The sequence below is a fragment of the Scyliorhinus torazame genome, chromosome 6, assembly GCF_047496885.1.
Source record: "Scyliorhinus torazame isolate Kashiwa2021f chromosome 6, sScyTor2.1, whole genome shotgun sequence".
Taxonomy (NCBI): Eukaryota; Metazoa; Chordata; class Chondrichthyes; order Carcharhiniformes; family Scyliorhinidae; genus Scyliorhinus; species Scyliorhinus torazame.
The window spans coordinates 127,290,807-127,315,302 of record NC_092712.1 but is presented as its reverse complement, the minus strand read 5'-3'; the positions used below and the strand labels follow the sequence as shown (position 1 = coordinate 127,315,302).

At 49.7% G+C, this 24,496-nt stretch overlaps 1 protein-coding gene across 1 annotated transcript in view; it reads right to left on the bottom strand.

The window, feature by feature from the left end:
- Positions 1-24,496, bottom strand: part of hacl1 (2-hydroxyacyl-CoA lyase 1) — a 184,656-nt gene that overhangs the window by 117,822 nt on the left and 42,338 nt on the right. Inside the window, exons 5-6 of the mRNA XM_072508778.1 lie at positions 18,275-18,347; positions 2,031-2,108 (exon numbers count right to left, since the gene is read on the bottom strand). Of these exons, the coding sequence (XP_072364879.1) occupies positions 2,031-2,108; positions 18,275-18,347 (151 nt within the window). The remainder of the gene's footprint in view (positions 1-2,030; positions 2,109-18,274; positions 18,348-24,496) is intronic.

The window sequence follows — 24,496 nt, the reverse complement described above, 5'->3', positions numbered from 1 at the left end:
ATTCTTCTAAACTCCAGTGAATACAGATCGGGTTGATGCAATCTCTCCTCATAAGGCAATCCTTCTATACCAGGAATCAGTATGGAGGACCTTCACTGCATTCCCTCTATGACAAGTATATCCTTTCATAGGTAAAGAGACTAAAACTGTGCACAATACTCCAGGTGTGATTTAACCTGGGCCCTGTACAAATGCAGAAAGACATCTTTGCCCCTCTACTCAATTCCTCTAACAATGAAGGCTAACATACCATTTGCCTTCTTAACTGCTTGCTGAACCTGCAAGCTTACTTTAAGTGACTGGTGTATGAGGGCATCCAGGTCCCATTGTATTTCAACATTTTCAAATCGAGTAATGGACGGAATTCTCCGACCCCCTGCCGGGTCGGAGAATCGGCATGGCGCCTCGCGAATTGCGCCACGCCGCCCCAACGCCGGGATGCAATTCTCCGCAGTGTGGAGAAACGGCGCCATCTGCGCTGGCGTGGTCAGCACGGTGCCGATCGGGGTATGCGCCGACTCTCCAGCCCGGGTCGGCGCGCCAATTCTCCGGCCAGAATGGGCCGAGCGGCCGTCATCAAAAAGCCGAGTCCTGCCGGTGCCGTTCTAACATCCTCTGAGCCGGCGGGACCTCGGCGTTGAAGGGTCCGGGGGCAACCTGTTGGGGGGGGGGTCCGACCCCGTGGGGGGCCTCCGTAGTGGCCTGGCCCACGATCGGGGCCCACCAATCGGCGGGCCGGCCTCTCTGCCCCCGACCTCCTTTCCTCCGTGCCAGCTCCTGTCCTGCGCCATTTGGCGTCGGGGCCAGCACGGGGAAGAAGGCCACTGAGCATGCGCTAGTTGGCGCCGGCCCAACTGCGAATGCGCGGACCCCGCGGTGCCGGGTTCAGGTCGGGATCGCTCCAGCCCCGTCCTAGCCCCCTGTGGGCTGCAGAATGAGGTCCCGGAACAGGCGCTGACGTCCGAGTAAAACACTCCCGTTTTTACTCCGGCGTCGGCACTTAGCCGCCCGATGGGAGAATCCCGCCAAATATTCTGCCATTCCGTTTTTCCTGTCAAAGTGGATGACTACACATTTATCCACATTATACTGCATCCACCATGTATTTGCCGATTCACTGAACTTGTCTAAATCACCTTGAAGACTCCTAACATCCTCCTCACCCCTCACATTCCCACCAAGTTCCTTGTCATCAGTAAACCTGGAAATATGAATAGCTGGGGCCCAAGTGCTGATCCCTGTGGTACCCCACTAGTTACCGCCTGCCTCTCCAAAAAGACCCACTTATTCCTGTCTGCTAAGCAATTCTCAATCCAAGCCAATATATTACCCCAATCCCATGCACTTTAAAAGTACACACTAAGCGCTTATGTGGAACTTTACTAAAAGCTTTCTGAAAATCCATATGCACCACTCCCTCATCCACTCTGCTTGCTGTGTCCTCAGGAAATTCCAGTCGGTACATCAAACATGATTTCCCTTCAATAAATCCACGTTGACTTTGTCTAATCCCACTGAAGTTTTCTAAGCGTCCTATTATCACATCCATTCTAATAAGCTCTAGCATTTTCCCAACTACTGATGTTCGGTGAACTGATTTGTAATTACCTGCTTTCTGCCTTCCTTTTTTAAATAGTGGGATTACATTTGCCACCCTCTAATCCACCAGGATCCCTCTAGAATCTAGAGAATACTGAAAGATGACAACCAACGCATCCGCTATTTACATTGCCACCTCCTTTCACTTCCTTCAATGAAGAACGCTGATAATATTGATAAACAGATTAGGAATAATACTATCTGCCAATGTATTTTTTTCTTTCAGATCAATTTACTTTGAATGGCTTGTTAACAGTTCTGTTTGCAGTTATAAAAGGAATGAAGTTGCAATCATATTATCTGAACATTGGCTACTGGCAACTTTCTTTGTAAGAGCATTCAATGTATGTCTATTTTAAAACAATTGTTTTATTAGATAAAGTTGCCAATGACACTAGATATACCTCCCACCTCAATGTATTCAAAATTACCTTTTCTATTACGACAGGTATAGCTTCCAAACTGTTTGGTCTCGCTGAGAATTTGCTGTAGAGCCGACATGCTTCAACCTGCCGGGAAAAAAATTACATAGGCTTGTTAAATAGAATTGGACTGAAAAAGGTAGAAAACAACATATGACCAACCAGGCTACATGGTTTTAATAAATATATAATGGCCTGGATTTTTGACAAAGGAAGGCTGCTCACCACTGACCCCAAGTGAAGCCTCACAGAGAGACACACCTGTGTGGCGAACGTTTCACTTCCTCTCATTGATCAGTGGATCTTAATGTGGATTCCCAGTGTGGAGCTGTGGAGATGTCTTCAAGTTGCCATTTTAAAAAAATAATAATTTGTGGAATGTGGGCATCGTTGCCTGGGCCAGCAGTTATTGACCATCCCTAATTGATCTTGAACTGAGTGGTTTGCTAGGCCATTTCAGAGGGCATTTAAGAGACAACCACATTGCTGTGGGTCTGGAGTTCCATGTAGAGCAGACCAGGTAAGGGCGGCAGATTTCCTTCCCTAAAGGACAGTAGTGAATCAGATAGGTATTTTCGCCAATCGGCAATGGGTTTGTGGTCATTTTTAATTACAGATTTTTATTGAATTCAAATTTCACCAGCTGCCGTGGTGAGATTGGAACCCCGGTTCGAACATGATCCTAGGTTTCTGGATCACTAGTACAATGACAATATCACAACGCCACCGCTTCTCCATTTTGCCCATCGTGTCTGTACCAGCTCTCCAAATGAGCATTTCCTCCAGTACGATTCTCCTGCCTTCTCCCTGTAACCCTACATTGCTTCTTTTCAAGGAATCGCCTAATTCCTTCTAGAATGCCTCGATTCGACATGCCCTCCCAGGCAGTGCATTCCAGACCCGAACCGCTTGCAGCATGAAAAAGCTTTTCCTCGTGCCGCTTGAAATGTGATTATTCTTTTATCACATTAAAGAATTCTCATAACCAACCAGAAAATGGAAAGCACTAAGATCAAATCACTTCTTAAAAATTTGGCTAAATCAAATTTTACATCATCAATTGAATTCAATGCTTACAGACTCAAGGAAAGGTGTCCACGCAGCAGCTGCTGGTGAAACAATCAGTGGCAGAGTGCAACTTCAGGATTTCCATGTTAATCTGCACTTGTGCCAAATCCTGATGTTGTCGTCCATGTCAGGGGGATAATGATGGTGCACACTGACTGCTCGCTGTCAAAATCCCCACAACATCCACGTCAATACATTTCATAGAAAGAGGCCTCTCACCTTCTCTCTGTATTAGGAGCATCAATAGCACAGAAGTGTTGATTGCCCAAATTGGAACAGCTGCATTACTGTTTCAAAGCAGTTTGTAGTTCGGAAAAATAATCCAGAATACCAACCATTTATGAATTAATGGGGAAGAGAAAACCATGAGGGTGGCAATGGTGTCTGAAGGATGGCAAAAGTGTTCATTCCTCATTCTGTTGCCCAAGTGCTGCTAATTCTGAATGCAGAGAGAGTGCTGCCTCATGGCAAAGTCACTGAGGCAAAGAGAGGAGAAGAGGAAAGTAAAAAGCTTTTTATGAATACATGTGACTTTAAATTGACTAATTTGTCTGGTAACTTTAGGATAAAGTTATCTGTTAGAGAGGTTAAGACAGTTGATGCCAACAGACTGGTCTCTTTATTTTAAAGATCAATGCCACCTGTATGCCTTCTCAGCCTATTCCTGAACCATTTTCTCTTTTATTACACATATTCAATTGTTGTTTAACCTATTTAAAAATGGTTCTCTATCTTTATTTGATAACGCGTAAGAAATCCGATCAATAACTGAGAGATGAATTCAAGCACTGACTAAAAAACAAGAAACGCAATTTGACAAATGACCACTAAATCATCACCCATTTCACTTCACATCTGTAACATTTTAAAAATGGTTGGTAGAGCACAACTTTTCATTTCAAAATGCATTAAAATGCCTTCAGCTTTTGACCAGTTTTTAACTTTATATTTATGTGCAATACATCTGAAGGTGGCATGCACAACAATTAATGCTCAGAGCCGACCATTGCTGTGGTCTTGGTTTTAAATTGTCGAGATATTCTGTAATTCCTCTACAATACCACAGGGTGACACCAAAGGACACGTACATTTACTGATAAAGAAAAAAGAACATTACAGCACAGGAACTGGCCCTTTGGCCCACACAGCCTGCACCGATCCAGGGGTGGGATTCTCCGCTATCCGGTGGGGCGGCCCTACCGGTGCCGAGGAGTGGCGTGAACTACTCTGGCGTCGGGCCACCCGGAAGGTGCAGAATCCTCCGCACCTTCAGGGGCTAGGCTGGCGCCAGCAGGGTTGGCGCCCTGCCAACCAGCACCGAAGGGCCTCCACCAGCCAGCACGCATTGGAGCATGCGCGGGAGCATGTACTGGCATCATTCCAACGCATGCGCAGAGGGGTTCTTCTCCGCGCCGGTCATGGCGGACCGTTACTGCGGCCGGCGCGGAGGGAAAAAGTGCCTCCATGGCACAGGCCCGCCCACGGATCGGTGGGCCCCGATTGCAGGCCAGGCCACTGTGGGAGCCCCCGCGGGGCCAGATCCCCCCGCGCACCCGCGCGCCGCGCCCCCCCCCCGCCCCCAACGAGGACTCCGCAGGCTGCCCCCAGAGCCAGGTCCTGCCGGTACGGACCTGGGTAATCTACGCCGGCGGGACAGGCCGAAAACGGGCGGCCGCTCGGCCCATCGCGGGGCGGAGAATCGCCGGGGGGCCACTGCCAATGGCCCCCGACCGGCGCGACGCGATTCCCATCTCCGCCGAAAATCCAGCGCCAGAGAAACCGGCAGCCGCTGTCGGGGCGGCGGGACGGGATTCACGCCGCCCCTCCCCGGTGATTCTGCGGCCCGGCGGGGGGGTCGGAGAATCCCGCCCCAGATTCCTTATTTAGACCTACTACTGATTGTTCAAATGATCTGTATCCCCCCCCCCCCATTTCCCACCCGTTCATGTGTCTATCAAGATACATTTTAAACATTACTATCGTGGCTGCCTCCACCACCCCCAGTGGCAACTCGTTCCAGGCACCCACCACCCTCTGCTTGAAAAACCTTCCCCGCAAATCTCCCCTAAATTTTCCCATCTCACCTTGAACCTGTGCCCCCTTGTAATTGAGTCTTCCACCCTGGAAATAAGCTTCTGACTATTCACCCTGTCTATACCTCGTAAATTTGTAGAGCTCAATCAGGTCTCCCCTATGAAGACAATCTGAGTTTATTCAACTTCTCCTCATAGCTAACACCCTCCAGAGCAGGCAACATCCTGGTAAACCTTATTTGCACTCTCTCCAAAGCATCCACAGCCATCTGGTCATGTGGCGACCATGCAATATTCCAAATGTGGCCGAACTGAAACTTTATACAACCGTAACATGACCTGCCAACTCTTGTACTTAATGCCCCAGCCGATGAAGACAAGCATGTCTTCCTTGGCAGTCTGATTTTAAGATAATTCTCATCCAGTTGATGTGCTGATCTACTCAATCTTCCCATTCCACAGCTACAGAAAGAAACATAACAGATGGGCATAAGGTTTGCACCTCCTCCCCCTGAAGGAGTTTTTAAATTTGGTTGAAAATCCACCGCGTCCAGGAGCCTGGCCAGGTCTGCATCAGTGAATTTTGGGGCCTGTTTTCTCGGCACCATGGTTGTAAGCTGACGGGCTGGCTGTGCAAGAGCTGTTTAAGTACTGCTCAACCTGATGTCAGATGCAGATGTCAGGACTCATCTGAACAATGCCTGGGCTTCCCTCCGGAGTTCACAACCCTGGACCCAGGAACATCACAGCAGTGGGTTCGGGGAACATCTGCTGCTGGACCTTCCAGATTCTGTGTTCTGGAGGTGGTCCATCTTCCATCCTCAGAATATTCCTGTAGATTCATCTTTGTTCTGAAGAGGTCCATTTTCCGGGCTCAGAGCACTCCTGGAGATCTATCTTCATTCTCAGGTGGTCCACCTTCTTTCTTCAGTAGTGGGTCAGTGATGTTGGGTACGTTTTCTATATGGTGGCCAGATACGACAGCGGACTACGCGTCATCCATGCCTACCCACCGCTGCCTATCACCTGGTTGCATAATTAATGAGGTCAGCCAGGAAGGTTTGGCATGTTTTCCCGCTGGCCGCTACAGTGGGAATCATGCCACATTGCAGTATTATTATTATTAAATGGGAGAATTCCACCCCAAGAGGTTTGTCCTCAAACTCACCATGCTTTTGAAGTTTTGAGGGTTTTAAACTCTCATTTTCCAATACTTCCCTGCATATAACACACGGGCGTTGCATCCTGATTTGCATTGGCACAATTAACAAAGCTATACCTCAAGAAATCATCTTTATACTGCTTTGCTCCCGATTTCAAATTTTGTTTTTGTTAGCTGTTCACCAGAGGCCCTGGATCTCTGTATAGAGCTAACACCATCGCTGCTTTGTCTTGCCATGGACTTTCCTGAACAGCTCTCTCCAGCAGATTTAGTTGTGAGATTCTGGCCTGTTTGTGTCTTTGGCTATCTCTTCCGAATAACAAAATGATCCATCTTAGTTCTTCACAGTCCTGCTGCAGCTAGTAAATGGAGGAATCGCTCCTCCATGATTTTGTGCCAAAAGCACGGATACACAGGACACGTGACGTCAGTGTACGTGCCGGGCGCGTAACCTGCTCCCTGCCTCCGCTTCTGGTGGGAAGCCTGCATCGTTAGCATTTAAAAGCCGATCGCGGCCGGCATTCTTAAAAGCCGGTGGTGGCCACTGGATGCTTCTCCCGCGATCGGGAATGCTGCGACTGGTCGCTCCACAACCCTCAGTCTAAAAACCCTGAGTTATGTCATCCATCCCACGACCCTCAATCCCTCCCCTTGTCCTCATGATCCTGGAGAATGACAACTCTACACCGTCTCTGGCGGCCAGCACCGCCTCTATTAGCTGCTGCCCAGAACACATCATTGCTTCACCGGCCATGGTCACTGTCCATGCTCCTTCATAGTCGCCAATATGTTGTGGCACATGGACGCCCATGTTAACCTTGAGAACTCCGGGATCCCCCAGAGCAGTCGGGTTCTCGTTGCTGCAAGGCGCTGGCCTCTTCCTCCCGATGCCAAGTGCCCAACCTTCCAGCCTTGACACATAAGGATTCAACTCCTTTCCCTGACCAAGAAATGAGGGCAGCTGAGAGTGGTGAAGGATAAATTATAATGGCCAATTGAACAAAGAACAATGAAAATTACAGCACAGGAACAGGCCCTTCGGCCCTCCCAGCTTGCGCCGAACCAGATCCTTTATCTAAATCTGTCACCTATTTTCCAAGGATCTACCTCCCTCGGTTCCCCACCCGTTCATATATCTGTCTAGATGCATCTTAAATGATGCTATTGTGCCCGCCTCTACCACCTCCGCTGGCAAAGCGTTCCAGACACCCACCACCCTCTGCGTAAAAAACCTTTCATGCACATCTCCCTTAAACTTTTCCCCTCTCACCTTGAAATCGTGACCCCTTGTAATTGACACCCCCAATCTTGGCAAAAGCTTGTTGCTATCCACCCTGTCCATACCTCTCATAATTTTGTACACCTCAATCAGGTCCCCCCTCAACCTCCGTCTTTCCAACGAAAACAATCCTAATCTACTCAACCTTTCTTCATACATAGCACCCTCCATACCAGGCAACATCCTGGTGAACCACCTCTGCACCCTCTCTAAAGCATCCACATCCTTCTGGTAATATGGCGACCAGAACTGCACGCAGTATTCCAAATGTGGCCTAACCAAAGTCCTATACAACTGTAACATGACCTGTCGACTCTTGTACTCAATACCCCGTCCGATGAAGGCAAGAATGCTGTATGCCTTCTTGACCACTCTATTGACCTGTGTTGCCACCTTCAGGGTACAATGGACCTGAACTCCCCGATCTCTCTGTACATCAATTTTCCCCAGGACTCTTCCATTGACCGTATAGTCTGCTCTTGAATTAGATCTTCCAAAATGCATCACCTCGCATTTGCCTGGATTGAACTCCATCTGCCATTTCTCTGCCCAACTCTCCAATCTATTTATATTTTGCTGTATTCTCTGACAGTCCTCCTCGCTATCTGCAACTCCACCAATCTTAGTATCATCTGCAAACTTGCTAATCAGACCACCTATACCTTCGTCCAGATCATTTATGTATATCACAAACAACAGTGGTCCGAGCACGGATCCCTGTGGAACACCACTTGTCACCTTTCTCCATTTTGAGACACTCCCTTCCACCACTACTCTCTGTCTCCTGTTGCCCAGCCAGTTCTTTATCCATCTAGCTAGTACACCCTGAACCCTATACAACTTCACTTTTTCCATCAACCTGCCATGGGAAACTTTATCAAACGCCTTACTGAAGTCCATGTATATGACATCTACAGGCCTTCCCTCATCAATTAACGTTGTCACTTCCTCAAAGAATTCTATTAGGTTTGTAAGACATTACCTTCCCTACACAAAACCATGCTGCCTATCACTGATAAGTCTATTTTCTTCCAAATGTGAATAGATCCTATCCCTCAGTATCTTCTCCAACAGTTTTCCTACCACTGACGTCAAGCTCACAGGTCTATAATTCCCTGGATTATCCCTGCTACCCTTCTTAAACAAAGGGGCAACATTAGCAATTCTCCAGTCCTCCGGGACCTCACCCGTGCTCAAGAATGCTGCAAAGATATCTGTTAAGGCCCCAGCTATTTCTTCCCTCGCTTCCCTCAGTAACCTGGGATAGATCCCATCCGGACCTGGGGACTTGTCCACCTTAATGCCTTTTAGAATACCCAAAACTTCCCCCTTCCTTATGCCGACTTGACCTAGAGTATTTAAACATCCATCCTTAGCCTCAGCATCCGTCATGTCCCTCTCCTTGGTGAATACTGATGCAAAGTACTCATCAAGAATCTCACCCATTTCCTCTGACTCCACGCATAAATTCCCTCTTTTGTCTTTGAGTGGGCCAATCCTTTCTCTAGTTACCCTTTTGCTCCTTATATGCAAATAAAAGGCTTTGGGATTTTCCTTAACTCTGTTAGCCAAAGATATTTCATGACCACTTTTAGCCCTCTTTATTGCGTGTTTGAGATTTGTCCTACTTTCCCGATATTCCTCCAAAGCTTCATCAGATTTAAGTCGCCTAGATCTTATGTATGCTTCCTTTTTCATTTTAGCTAGTCTCACAATTCCACCCGTCATCCATGGTTCCCTAATCTTGCCATTTCTATCCTTCATTTTCACAGGGGCGTGTCTGTCCTGCACTCTAATCAACCTTACCTTAAAAGACTCCCACATTTCAAATGTGGATTTACCCTTAAAGAGCTGCTCCCAATCCACATTCCCTAGCTCCTGCCGAATTTTGTTATACTTGGCCTTTCCCCAATTTAGCACTCTTTCTTTAGGACCACTCTCGTCTTTGTCCATGAGTATTCTAAAACTTATTGTGATCGCTAATCCCAAAGTAATCACCGACTGAAACTTTAACCACCTGGCCGGGATCATTCCCCAATACCAGGTCCAGTATGGCCCCTTCCCGAGTTGGACTATTTACATACTGCTCTAAAAAACTCTCCTGGATGCTCCTTACAAATTCTGCTCCATCTACGCCTCCAACACTACATGAGTCCCATTCAATGTTGGGGAAGTTAAAATCTCCCATCACGACCACCCTATTGCTCCTACATTTTTCTATAATCTGTCTACAGATTTGTACCTCTACTTCACGCTCGCTTTTGGGAGGCCTGTAGTAAAGTCCCAACAATGTTACTGCACCCTTCCTATTTCATAGCTCTACCCATATTGCCTCAGTGCTCGAATCCTCCATCGTGCCCTCCTTCATTCTAACTGTGATATCATCTCTGACCAGTAATGCAACTCCTCCACCCCTTTTACCTCCCTCTCTATACCTCCTGAAGCATTTATACCCTGGGATATTTAGTTGCCAGTCTTGCCCTTCCCTCAACCAAGTCTCCGTAATACCAATAACATCATATTCCCAGGTACTAATCCAAGCCCTAAGTTCATCTGCCTTACCTGCTATACTTCTCGCATTGAAACAAATGCACCTCAGAACACTGGTCCCTTTGCATTCATCATCTCTTCCCTGTCTACTCTTCCCCTTAGTCACATTGAGTTTATTTTCTAGTACCTTACTGGATTTAGTTGCTGCCTCTTTACTGACCTCTGACTTCCTAATCTGGTTCCCATCCCCCTGCCACATTAGTTTAAAACCTCCTCAACAGTGTTAGCAAAAGCACCCCCTAGGAGATTGGTTCCAGTCCTGCCCAGGTGGAGACCATCCGATTTGTAATGGTCCCACCGCCCCCAGAACCGGTTCCAATGTCCCACAAATCTGAATACCTCCCTCCTGCACCATCTCTCAAGCCACGTATTCATTCTCACAATTCTTGAATTTCTACTCTGACTGTCTCGTGGCACTGGTAGCAATCCCGAGATTACTACCTTTGAGGTCCTACTTTTTAAACTTATCTCCTAACTCCCTAAATTCTGATTGTAGGACCTCATCACGTTTTTTTACCTATATCGTTGGTGCCTATATGCACCACAACAAATGGCTGATCACCCTCCCCCTTCAGTATGTCCTGCAGCCGATCTGAGACATCCCTGACCCGTGCACCAGGGAGGCAACATACCATTCGGGAGTCTCGTTTTCGACCACAGAAACGCCTGCCTACTCCCCTTACAATTGAATCCCCTATGACTATAGCCCTGCCAGACTTTTTCCCACCCTTCTGTGCAGCAGAGCCAGTCACGGTGCCATGAGCCTGGCTACCACTGCCTTCCCCTGGTGAGTCATCTCTCCCAACAGTATCCAAAACGGTATACCTGTTTTGGAGGGAGATGACCGCAGGGGACACCTGCACTGCCTTCCTGCTCTTCCTCTGCCTTTTGGTCACCCATTCCCTGTCTCCCTCACCAACCCTAATCTGTGGTGTGACCAATTCGCTAAACGTGCTATCCACGACCTCCTCAGCATCGCGGATGCTCCAAAGTGAGTCCATCCACAGCTCCAGAGCCGTCATGCGGTCTAACAAGAGCTGCAGCTGGACACACTTCCCGCACATGAAGGAGTCAGGGGCATCGGCCGCGTCCCTGAACTCCCACTTTGAGCATGAGGAGCATAACACGGGTCTGGGATCTCCTGCCATTTTTACACTTTACCGTAACTGATTACAAATATAATATCAAATAATGAATAAGTGAAAGGAATAAGGATTTTACTTACCAATCACAATACTTACCAACCCACGAAGAGTTAAATTTCTCCCAGCTACTTACCTTCCCGACAGACCCCTGGCCACTGCTCCCGCCGAAAATCTGAAGCTATAACTTGCGGATAAAAGAAAAAGAAAAGAGAGAGCTTACCTGATATTCACTCACCCCCTTAGGTTAGAGGAGGTGGAAGGGTGGGAGACACTGCAAGTGTAGTGTCTCGGGTTTAGCAACCGCCCAACTTAAATAGAGGTAAAAATCAAACACTTGAGCACCTACCTGATTCCCAAGCTGCACTCCGGCTCCCCCCTCTCTCTCCTGCTCCCGGAAAGATGGTTGGATGAGACTGGCCCGTAGGAATGCAAGAAAGCACAAGAACTCTCAGGTAGAGAAGGGCAACACAAACAGGCATGGTGGATACGCAGGATTGGATATCCTGCGGTCTTATTGCTGTCATGCATTTACACTTAATGCACCTAGGAAGCCACTGCATGACGTATAACTTAAAAGCCAACGCCGCATTCCACCCCCGCCCAGAACTTTACTGTCCCGACTTGTCTCTCTGGGTTACATGCAGCCAGCACCTTAAGGTGGCAGCCTACAGTCTTAGTCCTCCCTTCCACACAAATCAGAAGCTCCCATCTCCCAGGCCATTAGGAGCCAAAATCTGGGCAATTCTGCTCAGCTCCCTAGCGCTTAACCTGAAAATTCAACAGTGGCTGTGAGACACCATTCAAAAACCCTTGCACTCTTTTAAAAAAAATAATTTTTATTCAAATTTTCACAAAATAGCAACAACAAAATACAGAAAGAAAAGAACACCACCCCCCCCTGTACATAAATAATAAATTAACAGCCTTCGTCAACACAAAGGCAAATATACTCGCCCCCTCAAGAAAAACGAACCAACCCCCCACGGGCCCACCCCCGGGTTGCTGCTGTTGCTGACCATCTTCTAACGTTCTGCCAGGAAGTCTAGGAACGGTTGCCACCGCCTGAAGAACCCTCGCACCGATCCCCTTAAGGCAAATTTCACCCTCTCCAATTTAATAAACCCCGCCATATCGTTGATCCAGGATTCCACGCTTGGGGGCCTCGCATCCTTCCACTGAAGAAGAATCCTTTCCCGGGCTACCAGGGACGCAAAGGCCAGAATACCGGCCTCTTTCGCCTCCTGCACTCCCGGCTCCTCTGCCACCCCAAATATTGCGAGCCCCCAGCCCGGTTTGACCCTGGATCCTACCACCCTCGACACCGTCCTCGCTACACCCTTCCAAAAGTCCTCCAGCGCTGGGCGCGCCCAGAACATGTGAGTGTGGTTTGCTGGGCTCACTGAGCACCTAACACACCTGTCCTCGCACCCAAAGAACCGGCTTATCCTTGCCCCGGTCTTGTGAGCCTTATGCAGCACCTTAAATTATATGAGGCTGAGCCTCGCGCAAGAGGAGGAAGAGTTCACTCTCCCCAGGGAGACGTTGCCGAGATCCTCCCCTCTCCAACCCACACCCCCGACAGCACCCTGTCCTGGACCCTGCATGGTGGCAGCAGTGGGAACTACACCACCTGCCACCAAACAAACGGCCTTACCTGCATATATCTGAAGGTGTTCCCCGGGTGGAGCCCGAACTTCTCCTCCAGCTCACCAGGGCTCGCGAACTTCCCGTCCACAAACAGGTCCCCCATCCCTCTAATACCTGCCCTGTGCCAGCTCAGGAACCCTCCGTCCATCCTCCCCGGGACAAACCGGTGGTTCCCCCGAATCGGGGACCACACTGAGGCCCCCACCTCCCCCCCTGTGACGTCTCCATTGCCCCCAAATATTGAGGGTAGCCGCCACCACCGGACCTGTGGTATACCTCGTTGGATGAAGCGGCAGCGCCACCGTCACCAGCGCCTCCAGGCTTGTGCCCACACAGGACGCCATCTCCAGCCTCTTCCATGCCGCCTCAACTCCCTCCATCACCCACTTACGCACCATCGCCACGTTGGCGGCCCAATAATACCCACAGAGGTTAGGCAGCGCCAAGCCACCTCCATCCCTGCACAGTTCCAGGAACACCCTTCTCACCCTCGGAGTCTTCTGCGCCCACACAAACCCCACAATGCTCCTATTAACCCGCCAGAAGAAGGCCTCAGGGATCAGGATGGGGAGGCACTGGAACAGGAACAGAAATCTCGGGAGCACCGTCATTTTAACTGACTGCACCCTACCCGCCAGGGAGAGTGGCAGCACGTCCCACCTCTTAAACTCCTCCGCCATCTGCTCCACCAGCCCCGTGAAGTTAAGCTTATGTAGGGCTCCCCAGCTCCTAGCCACCTGGACCCCCAGGTACCTGAAACTCCTCTCCGCACTTTTTAGCGGGAGCTCACCAATCCCCCTCTCCTGGTCCCCTGGGTGCACCACGAACAACTCTCTCTTCCCCATATTAAGCTTGTACCCAGAGAAATCTCCCTCAGGATCCTCATCACCTCCGGCATTCCCCCCACTGGGTCCGCCACATATAGCAGCAAATCATCCACATAGAGCGACACCCGATGCTCCTCTCCACCCCGCACCAGCCCCCTCCAGTTCCTCGACTCCCTCAACGCCATGGCCAGGGGTTCAATCGCCAACGCAAAGAGCAGGGGGGACAGGCGACACCCCTGCCTCGTCCCCCGGTGTAGCCGGAAATACTCTGACCTCCTTCTGTTCATGGCCACACTCGCCACCGGGGCCTCATATAGCAGCCTCAACCAACTGACGAACCCCTCCCCGAACCCGAACCTTTTCAACACCTTCCACAGGCACCCCCATTTCACCCTATCAAAGGCCATCTCCGCATCCATCGCCGCCATTATCTCCGCCTCCCCTTCCATCGCGGCATCATTATAACATTCAAGAGCCTCCGTACATTAGTATTCAACTGCCTCCCTTTCACGAATCCCGTCTGATCCTCTTGTATGACCTGCGGCACACAGTCCTCTATCCTCATGGCCAAAATCTTTGCCAGCAACTTTGCATCTACATTTAGGAGTGAGATCGGCCTATATGACCCACACTGTAAGGGATCCTTGTCTCGCTTCAGGATCAGGGAAATCAGCGCTCTAGACATCGTCGGGGGCAGAGCCCCCCCCTTCCCTTGCCTCGTTAAAGGTCCTTACCAACGGCGGGCCCAGCAGGTCCGAATACTTTGTGTAAAATTCAACCGTGAACCCGTCAGGCCCCGGTGTCTTCCCTGCCTGCATGTTCCCTATCCCTTTGACCAACTCCTCCAACCTAACCGGCACCCCCAACCCCGCCACCTGCCCCTCCTCCACCCTCGGAAACCCCAGCCGGTCCAGGAAACGACCCATCCCTCCCTCCTCCAGTGGGGCTCAGACCGGTACAGTTCCTCGTAGAAGTCCCTGAAGACCCCTTTGATACCCACCGCACTTCGCACCGTGCTCCCTCCTCCATCCCTAACTCCCCCGATCTACCTAGCTGCCCCCCGCTTTCGAAGCTGGTGCGCCAGCATCCGGCTCGCCTTTTTCTGTATTCATATACCGCCCCCTGCGCCTTCCTTCACTGCGCCTCCGCCTTCCTGGTGGTCAACAAATCGAACTCAGCCTGGAGGCTACGCCGCTCCCTAAGCAATCCCTCCTCTGGGGCCTCCGCGTACCTCCTATCCACCCTCACTATCTCCCCCACCAGCCTCTCCCTCTCTCTCTTCTCCCTCCTCTCCTCATGAGCCCTAATGGAGATCAGCTCTCCCCTGACCACCACCTTCAGCACCTCCCAGACCACCCCTACTTGCACCTCCCCATTGTCATTAGCCTCCAGGTACCTCTCTATACACCCCCGGACCCGCCCGCTCACCTCCTCGTCCGCCAGCAACCCCACCTCTAGCCGCCACAGTGGGCGCTGGTCCCTCTCCTCCCCCAACTCGAGGTCCACCCAGTGCGGAGCATGATCAGAAATGACTATCGCCGATTACTCAGTATCCTCCACCCTCGGAATCAGCGCCCGGCTCATGACAATAAAGTCAATCCGGGAGTAGGCCTTGTGGACATGGGAGAAGAATGAGAATTCCCTGGCCCCCGGCCTCGCAAACCTCCATGGGTCCACCCCTCCCATCTGCTCCATGAACCCCCTCAGCACCTTGGCCGCCGCCGGCCTCCTGCCCGTCCTAGACCTGGAGCGATCCAGTGCTGGGTCCAGCACCATGTTGAAATCCCCCCCCATTATCAGGCCCCCTGTCTCCAGGTCCGGAATCCGGCCCAGCATGCACCGCATGAACCCCGCATCGTCCCAATTCGGGGCATATACACCTACCGCCATTGTCTGCCACAATGCTCGACACTCTCTTATTCCACCAAGGTCGTCACCCCCCAATTTTTTGCATCCAAACCCGACTAGCCATAGCCCTTCCTAGGCCAGCCATGTGCCCGCGCCCCCTGCACGACCCGTTTCCCACAGCGGCAGATCCCCGCCCCGACCTCCTCTACCAACTCCAGCTCCCCCTTGGCCATTCCAGCAGCAACCCGGTTCCTCCCCCTCCCCTCCTCCCCAGCTAGGTCCCCCCCCTAGCTGCACTGCTCCCCCCATTGCACTCCCGTACATCAGCTGACTCCTGCTGACCCCGGCCACTCCCGCCGCTCCATGACCCCCCCCCCCAGTGTGGAACTTCCCCTCCCCCCCCCCCTTGTCCACCAGCAGGCTCTCATCCATTCCACTCCCGGCTCCGGCCCCGCCCCTTCAACCCTAAGCACGGGAAAAAGCCCGCGCTTTCCACTCGCCCGGCCCCGCCTCCTCTGGCGCAGCTCCCTTTCCAGGCCCGGTCCCACTACCCCCAACTCAGGCCTCTCCCCCCCCATGGGGCCCCATCTCCCCTACCGACCATCAACTCCCCAAGCAGTTTACCACGAGCCCACCCGGCGGAGCTAATCAAAACAATGCCCAATCAACCCCCGACAAACAAAGATCCCCCCTCGAAGGACAACACAACAATCCCCAAACATCCCTCCACCGCGACCCCTCGTCCCCGACCCTTAGTCCGAGTCCAGCTTTTCGGCCTGAACAAAGGCCCACGCCTCCTCCAGGGGCTCAAAATAATGGTGTCGGTCCTTATAGGTGACCTACAGACGCGCCGGGTGCAGCATACTGAACTTCACCCCCTTCCTGTGCAGCACTGCCTTCACCCGGTTGTAACCGGCCCTCTTCTTCGCCACCTCCGTGCTCCAATCCTGGTAGATCCGGACCTCCGCGTTCTCCCACCTGCTGCTCCGCTCCTTCTTGGCCCACCTTAACACACACCCCTGATCAGCAAACCGGTGGAACGGCATCAGCACCACCCGCGGCGGCTCGCTGGGCTTGGGCCTCCTTGCCAGCACTCGGTGGGCCCCCTCCAGCTCCAAGGGCCCCTGGAAGGACCCCACTCCCATCAGCGAATTCAGCATGGTGACCACGTAGGCCCCCACACGTCCGATCCCTCCAGCCCCTCCGGGGACCCAGGATCCGCAAGGTTCTTCCGCCTCGACCGGTTCTCCATCTCCTCGAACCTCGCCAGGCCCAGGATCTCGTCCTCGTTCTCCGAGACCTTCTGCCGGACCTCCCGGATAGCCGCCCCTTGGGCCATCTGGGTCTCCAGCAGCTTATCAATTGAAGCCTTCATCGGCTCCAGCAGCTCTGCTTTCAGTTCCTTAAAACAGCACTGGAGAAGCTCCTGCTGCTCTTGCGCCCACTGCCTCCACGCTGCCTGGTCTCCGCCCGCCGCCATCTTGGTCCTCCTCCCTCGCACCTTTCTTTGCTTCAGTGCCACTTTTTTAATCGCCCCACTCCTGGTCCAATCCATACACTATTGGGGGCATGTTGCTGTCCCCTTCCCACACCGGGAAACATCGAAAAAACGCCGTTACGGGCCCAAAAAGAGCATAAAAGTCCGTTTTTAGCGGGAGCTGTGCGACTTAGCTCTGCATAGCTGCAACCGGACAAAACCCTTTCACTCTTATGTCTAAATGGAGCCAGCAGCTTGGATGGGAAAAAAACCCTCTCAAGCAAGCCACAGAGCTCTGTCATAATGGAAAATGAAAAAGAACTTAGTTCAACCAGGCCCCAACCGTGCAATTGAGGAGGCCCTTGATAGCTAATGGGGCATGAAATGCAAACAATCTCCATAGATTCTCTGAAGCAGACAACAGCTGGCTAAACCAGAGGCTCATAAACATTCATAGGGTGTGAAATGGACTATAAACAAGCAAGTACAAAGGAATAAAAGCACGCAAACTGCAACGGTGAAACCACAGAGCCTATTGAAACCTCAAGGGTGTGAAATGCTTCTCCAAGAGACAAGCTGCAGAATGGGTCTGGCCTGTGAGAGGGTTTTAGGACAGGCAGGTTGCAGCTGCGCTGTACGCTGTTATGGGGTGTTGGTCATGAAAGAAAGCAGGCTTCAACATTTCACAAACCCATCGCGACCCCCATCCTGGGAGAGACTCCCGACCTGGCCCAACCCGAGCCCACCAACCCCCAGCTCCCATGGCATCTGACCAGCAGGTATACTCTGGCACTAACTGGAGAGAAATATTCACCTCCTTCCTCCCTCTCGGGCGTCCAGGGTGCCTGGCCCCCCTATTTATAGACCAGTAGTAATTGGCATCACATGACATCCCGCTGGTGGGCGAGAAGATTGCGTGAAGCAGAACATCTGACTTTAATCTCACTAATGAGATTACAATGAATTCAAATAAATGATAATCAGGTTTTCCGGATAACGGCAGTGTGAAGGGCCCAGGAAGATTGCAAACTGGTTTTCGCCTGTCGCATATCCCAATTTGCGCCTCACGCCAGATTTTCCCGTCACAATGCAGCCAGAAAATCAGCCCCAATGTCTCCATCCAAACAGGTGGTGGCAGCATCAGCAAATTTAAACTCCTGCAAATTTTCAAAATACAAAATAATAACCATTTAAAAGAGATACTGAGTTTAACAAACCTGTGAGAATTCCTGAAATGCGCCCATTGTTTCTTGGTTTCGGTCAGAGGATCCTGCGAGGACAATTACAGGCCTGAGAAAAAAATGTATTTTTTTTATTCAATGGTACTTCTAGCAAGCCTTCATTGCACTCCTTGAAATGTTTTCACCTTCAAAATGTTTTTTTATTTGTTCATGGGACCTGGGGGTCGCAGGTTGTGCCAGCATTTATTGCTCATTCCTAATTACCCTTGAAGGGGCAGTTAAGAGTCAACCACATTGCTGTGGGTCAGGCGTCACATATAGGCCAGACCAGGTAAGGATGGCAGATTTCCTTCCCTAAAGGACATTGGTGAACCAGTTGGGTTTTTACGACAATTGACAATTGTTTCATGATCATCACGAGACTTTTAATTCCAGAATTTTAGTTAATTCATATTTCACTATCTGCCGTAGCGGGATTCGAACCTGGGGCCCCAGGGTAGTACTCTGGGTCTCTGTTATTACAATTCCAGTGACAATACCACTACGCCAACACCTTCCCTTAATCCATAGAACCCCTAAAGTGCAGAAGGAGGCCATTCAGCCCATCGTGTCTGCACTGACCCTCCAAAAGAACACCCTATCCAGGACCCTATCCCCGTAACACCACCTAACCCTACACATCTTTGGACACTAAGGGGCAATTTACCGTAGCCAATCCACCGAGCCTGCACATCTTTGGACTGTGGGAGGAAACCCACCTAGATACATAGCATTCAGCATCAATCACCTCAATTTCAAACACAATTTCTTCAAATTAATAAGTATGATTACACAAATGTTGATGTTGTTGCAGCCTGATACATTAATTCTGCAGCTGGTGATTAACGCAAATGCTCTTAGGTTGAATCATTGAGTCACATCTTTTGGTGCACCAATAAACATAGAGCAATGTCTTATGAAAGCACCATTACTATTCATCGCACAACAAAATCCTATCAAAAGAACCTCTTTAGTGGCTTACAAAATATGCAGCTTTGATTGGATGCTGAATTTCTTTTGTCCCCAATATGCTAATTGAATGGAAACTCTGCACACTTGGTTTAAGAAAACAGTAAGTAGTATCAGGTAGGTCAGACAGCATTGCAAAAAGAAAAATAATGCTCTTTAAATTTTCCGGCATAAGCTCTTCATCAGAACCAATTCCAATGAAAAGTAAATGTCAAAAACATGAACTAATTTTTCTCTAATGAGTTGGTGCCTGACTTACACTGGGGAAAATTAAGCTCAGTGCAAATGACCCATTTTAACACTGTGAATTTTTTGATACAAAGCAGACATAGCTGCAAAGTTCAAGCTATTCATTAAGATTTAATGCCTATATATATATAACAGTAGCTTTGACTGTTTAAAAAATCTTTACGTTATACTGCCTTGCTTGCTTTAAAATGAATACATAAAATTGACTTATTTTTCATTAACCTACGCAATGTAAGTTCCTGTTAAAGGTTGTCTATTGCAGCCAGTCATATCTCCCCATATATATTCTGTAGTGACAGACACAATTCCCAGATTTTGTGGTTATAATGTCAGCGAAGCTGGCAGTGTGCGCTAACATTACTTCAATGAAACTGACAGCAATCTCTGAGGTCGGATTTTCCCGTTCAACACAGTAAATGGGGAGGCGGGCATCTGTCGAGAAACCAGAAACAGGCATGCTTCTCACAGGGCCGGGGCCTTAATTGCCTGAGGGTTAGGCGTGCTGTCCAATCAGGCAGACAGAAGGCAGGGATGAGGACAGGATAAAAGGCCTGCCTCTGGAACTATTGTTGTGCCTGCCGATTTCAACTCTGATGGAAGTGCTGGCAAGTGTGTTCGAGGTAACTTAAAACAGAAATGTTTCACTGCCTCTTCATGCTGTGTTGTGTTTGAAACACTATTTGGAAAGCCCCTTTGAATGAGACAAGAAGTCTTTGTAATGTGCATTGGTTTGAGTGTTCGCCTTGCTTATTCACAATTTGCTTCCAAATACTGGCTATGTGGATAGAGTGCAGGCCTTCCTTCTCTCAAGTATTTGGATGCAAATAGTGCAAGTAGCAGCAAGGCAGTGAACTGGAATATATGACTCTGAATTAATTGGATTTTCTCAGCAACCTTAAGTGAAATTCGAGAGATGTGAAGCCCGTTAATGAACAATGCCTTGGGCGCTCGAAACTCAATAAGGTCAGCTATTTATAAAGCTTGTTGCACAGCAGGAAACCATTGCATGATAGCCTGCACACATTAATAGTGAGGCAACCAAGCCTACACATGAGGCACCCATTACTTGTATATTCCCGAGAAAGCACTGGCTGCTCACATTCCTGGAATGTCTCCTTGCTGCAGATATGTCCTCAACTATCAGAGTTCCCTGAGACTGTGCAGGCTCCTGAACATTGAATGGAGGAGTCCATGGGACAGAGGGCCTCAGACTTCAAGCGCATGAGCTCATCCAATCAGAGGATGGCAGCCTCATTGAGAGCCACATGCAGCAGTATCTGGAGTGGCAGACGGTGATATTTGAATTCAATAAAAATATGGAATTAAAAGTCTAATAAAAAACACTGTCGTAAAAACCCATCTGGTGTATTAATGCCCTTTAGGAAAATCTGTCTTCCTTAGCTGGTCTGGCCTATATGTGACTCCTACCCACCCTCTGAAATGGGCAGCATTGTGCAGCCTAAAAGGCATAGAGCCAGACAGACCAACCAGAAAGGACAATGGCAAACTCAGCCTGTTCGGCCTTGCAAAGACCTCCTTACTAACATCTGGGAACGAGTGCAAAATTGGGAGAGCTATCCCACAGAATGGTCAATCAACAGCCTGGCATAATCATATTCATGGAACCATACCTGACATACAGTGTCCCAGAAACCACTGGATATGTCCTGTCCCACCGCAGGACAAGCCCACCAAAGGTGGCGGTACAGTGGTATACAGTCTGGAGGGAGTTGCCCTGGGAGTCCTCAACATCGACTCTGGACCCCATGAAGTCTCAAGACATCAGGTTAAACATGGGCAAGGAAGCTCCTGCTGATTACCACGTACTGCCTGCCTCAGCTGATGAGTCAGTGCTCCTCCATGTTGATGAACACTGGAAGGAAGCAGTAAGGTAGCAAGGGAATGAAAAGTACTCTGGGCGGGAGACTACACCTCAGGGACTGCAGTGGTTCAAGACGGCAGCTCACCATCACTTTCTCACAGGCAATTAGGTGGGCAACAACTGTTGGCTTAGCCAGTGAAGCCCACATACCTTCAATGAATATAAAAGAATGTAGCAGCAGTCTACTGTCAAGCACATAATGCATGGCACTTTACATAACCCAAAACAGTCAGTTCAGAACTGGAGTATTGATGGGCATGGAATACATGAAATGTTTTGCAGCCTGCACTGCTCAGTCATGCAAGTGGCCCAAGGTGGCTGGAGGAGAATGTCAGTTGTGCCCTGGGGCAGTATTTCTCCAACCAACAGGAATGCTAATCAAAGATTGAGGATGTGCCAGAGGAGGGTGAGATGCAAGACACTCACAACACCTTTATCATCCATAAAATTCTTCAGCCGCTCTGACAGAGGGGGCATGTGTGGAATAGGATCCAGTGACGACGGCTGCCCGTGTAGTGGTGCTGACAGAGCAGATCCAGGAGAGGTTCAAAGGTCCCTCCAACAAAAGATGGCCACCATGGTCTACAGAGCCACAAAACCATGGGAGTGAACAGGTTGCATGTGAACTCTGAGGCAACATCAGGAGCAGCAATCAGAAGTACACAAGTCAGTGTGGAAAACACCGCGTCAGGAAGATCACTAAGGTGGCCACTGTGGTGTAATGTAGATGTCACCTGTTCACAGTTAGTAAAATCACATTGTAAATAAACATGGATGTAGTCAATAATTCCCTGCAATTGCAGAAATCCATTAACTGCAGTCAAACCCTAGGTCCTGTGAACCTGCAAAAGTCAGGAATCTGATGTCGTTTCCAGCCTTGGCGAAGAGGGTATGCGTAACCAGGGTGATGCGGCGATGTTCAGACATCCATGAGATGTCAGAGGTCGACAACTGAATCTTGAACTGATCCAGTAGTGGTGTGGACTGCTCCTGGCAGGGTCTGGCTTTGAGTGGAGGGAGAAGTGACTCCTCACTGACGAGGCCATGGATGTTTGTGACTATCTCCTTGCAGGCTCACTGTCTCTTTCTGCACAGGTATTCTGTCATCACCAGGTAGCTTTTCGTGTTCTGGTAGATTTTGTGCCCCAGCTAGTACGTCCTTCTCCTTTGTGGCTCTAATCCGTCTCCTATGGCCTCCTGCTGCCTGGGATCTCTTCCTTGCTGATCAAGCTGCTGCTCCTCAACTTCAACAGTATCCATTCTCAGAGTGCAGCAGCCACTTCCAGCGGCACCTCGATCAGGTGAGGCCCACACAGCCTGGGCCAATGAGCTGATGCCTAAATGCTGCCATGTGATGACCCCCTGAAGTGACAAGGGTTTGACCTCTACATTTTCCATCTTTATGTGTGCTCCTGCAACTTTTCAAAGAAAAAAGAACAAAGAAAAATTAAAGCACAGGAACTGGCCCTTCAGCCCTCATAGCCTGCGCCAATCCAGATCCTCTATCTAAAACTGTCGCCTATTTTCTAAGGATCTGTATCCCTCTGCTCCCTGCCCATTCATGTATCTGTCGAGATACATCTTAAATGACGCTATCGTGCCCGCCTCTACGAACTCCGCCGGCAATGCATTGCAGGCACCCACCATCCTCTGCGTAAAGAACTTTCCATGCATATCTCCCTTAAACTTTTCCCTCTCACCTTGAACTTGTGACCCCTAGTAATTGAGTCCCCCACTCTGGGAAAAAGCTTCTTGCTGTCCACCCTGTCTATACCTCTCATAATTTTGTAGACTTCAATGAGGTACCCCCTCAATCTCCGTCTTTCTAATGAAAAGAATCCTAATCTACTCAACCTCTCTTCATAGCTAGCGCCCTGCATACCAGGCAACATCCTGGTGAACCTCCTCTGCACCTTCTCCAAAGCATCCACATCCTTCTGGTAATGTGGCGACCAGGACTGCACGCAGTATTCCAAATGTGGCTGAACCAAAGTCTTATACAACTGTAACATGACCTGCCAACTCTTGTCCTCAATACCCCTTCCGATGAAGGAAAGCACGCAGTATGCCTTCTTGACCACTCTATCGACCTGCGCAGCCACCTTCAGGGTACAATGGACCTGAACACCCAGATCTTTCTGTACATTAATTTTCCCCAGGGCTTTTTAATTTACCATATAGTTCACTCTTGAATTGGATCTTCCAAAATGCATCACCTCGCATTTGCCCAGATTGAACTCCATCTGCCATTTCTCCGCCCAACTCTCCAATCTATCTATATTCTGCTGTATTCTCTTGACAGTCCCCTTCACTATTTGCTACTCCAACAATCTTAGTGTCATCTGCAAACTTGCTAATCAGACCACCCATACCTTCCTCCAGATCATTTATGTATATCACAAACAACAGGGGTCGCAGCACGGATCCCTGTGGAACACCACTGGTCACAGTTCTCCATTTTGAGAAACTCCCTTCCACTACTACTCTCTGTCTCCTGTTGCCCAGCCAGTTCTTTATCCATCTAGCTAGTACACCCTGGACCCCACGCGACTTCACTTTTTCCATCAGCCTACCATGGGGAACCTTATCAAATGCTTTGCTGAAGTCTATGTATATGACATCTACATCCCTTCCCTCATCAATCAACTTTGTCACTTCCTCAAAGAATTCTATTAAGTTGGTAAGACATGACCTTCCCTGCACAAAACCATGTTGCCTATCACTGATAAGCCAATTTTCTTCCATATGGGAATAGATCCTATCCCTCAGTATCTTCTCCAGCAGCTTCCCTAACACTGACGTCAGGCTCACCGGTCTATAATTACCTGGATTATCCCTGCTTCCCTTCTTAAACAAGGGGACAATATTAGCAATTCTCCAGTCCTCCGGTACCTCACCCATGTTCAAGGATGCTGCAAAGATCTGTTAAGGCTCCAGCTATTTCCTCTATCATTTCCCTCAGTAACCTGGGATAGATCCCATCCGGATCTGGGGACTTGTCCACCTTAATGCCTTTTAGAATACCCAACACATCCTCCCTCCTTATGCCGACTTGACCTAGAGTAATCAAACATCTAGCCCTAACCTCAACATCCGTCATGTTCCTCTTCTCGGTGACT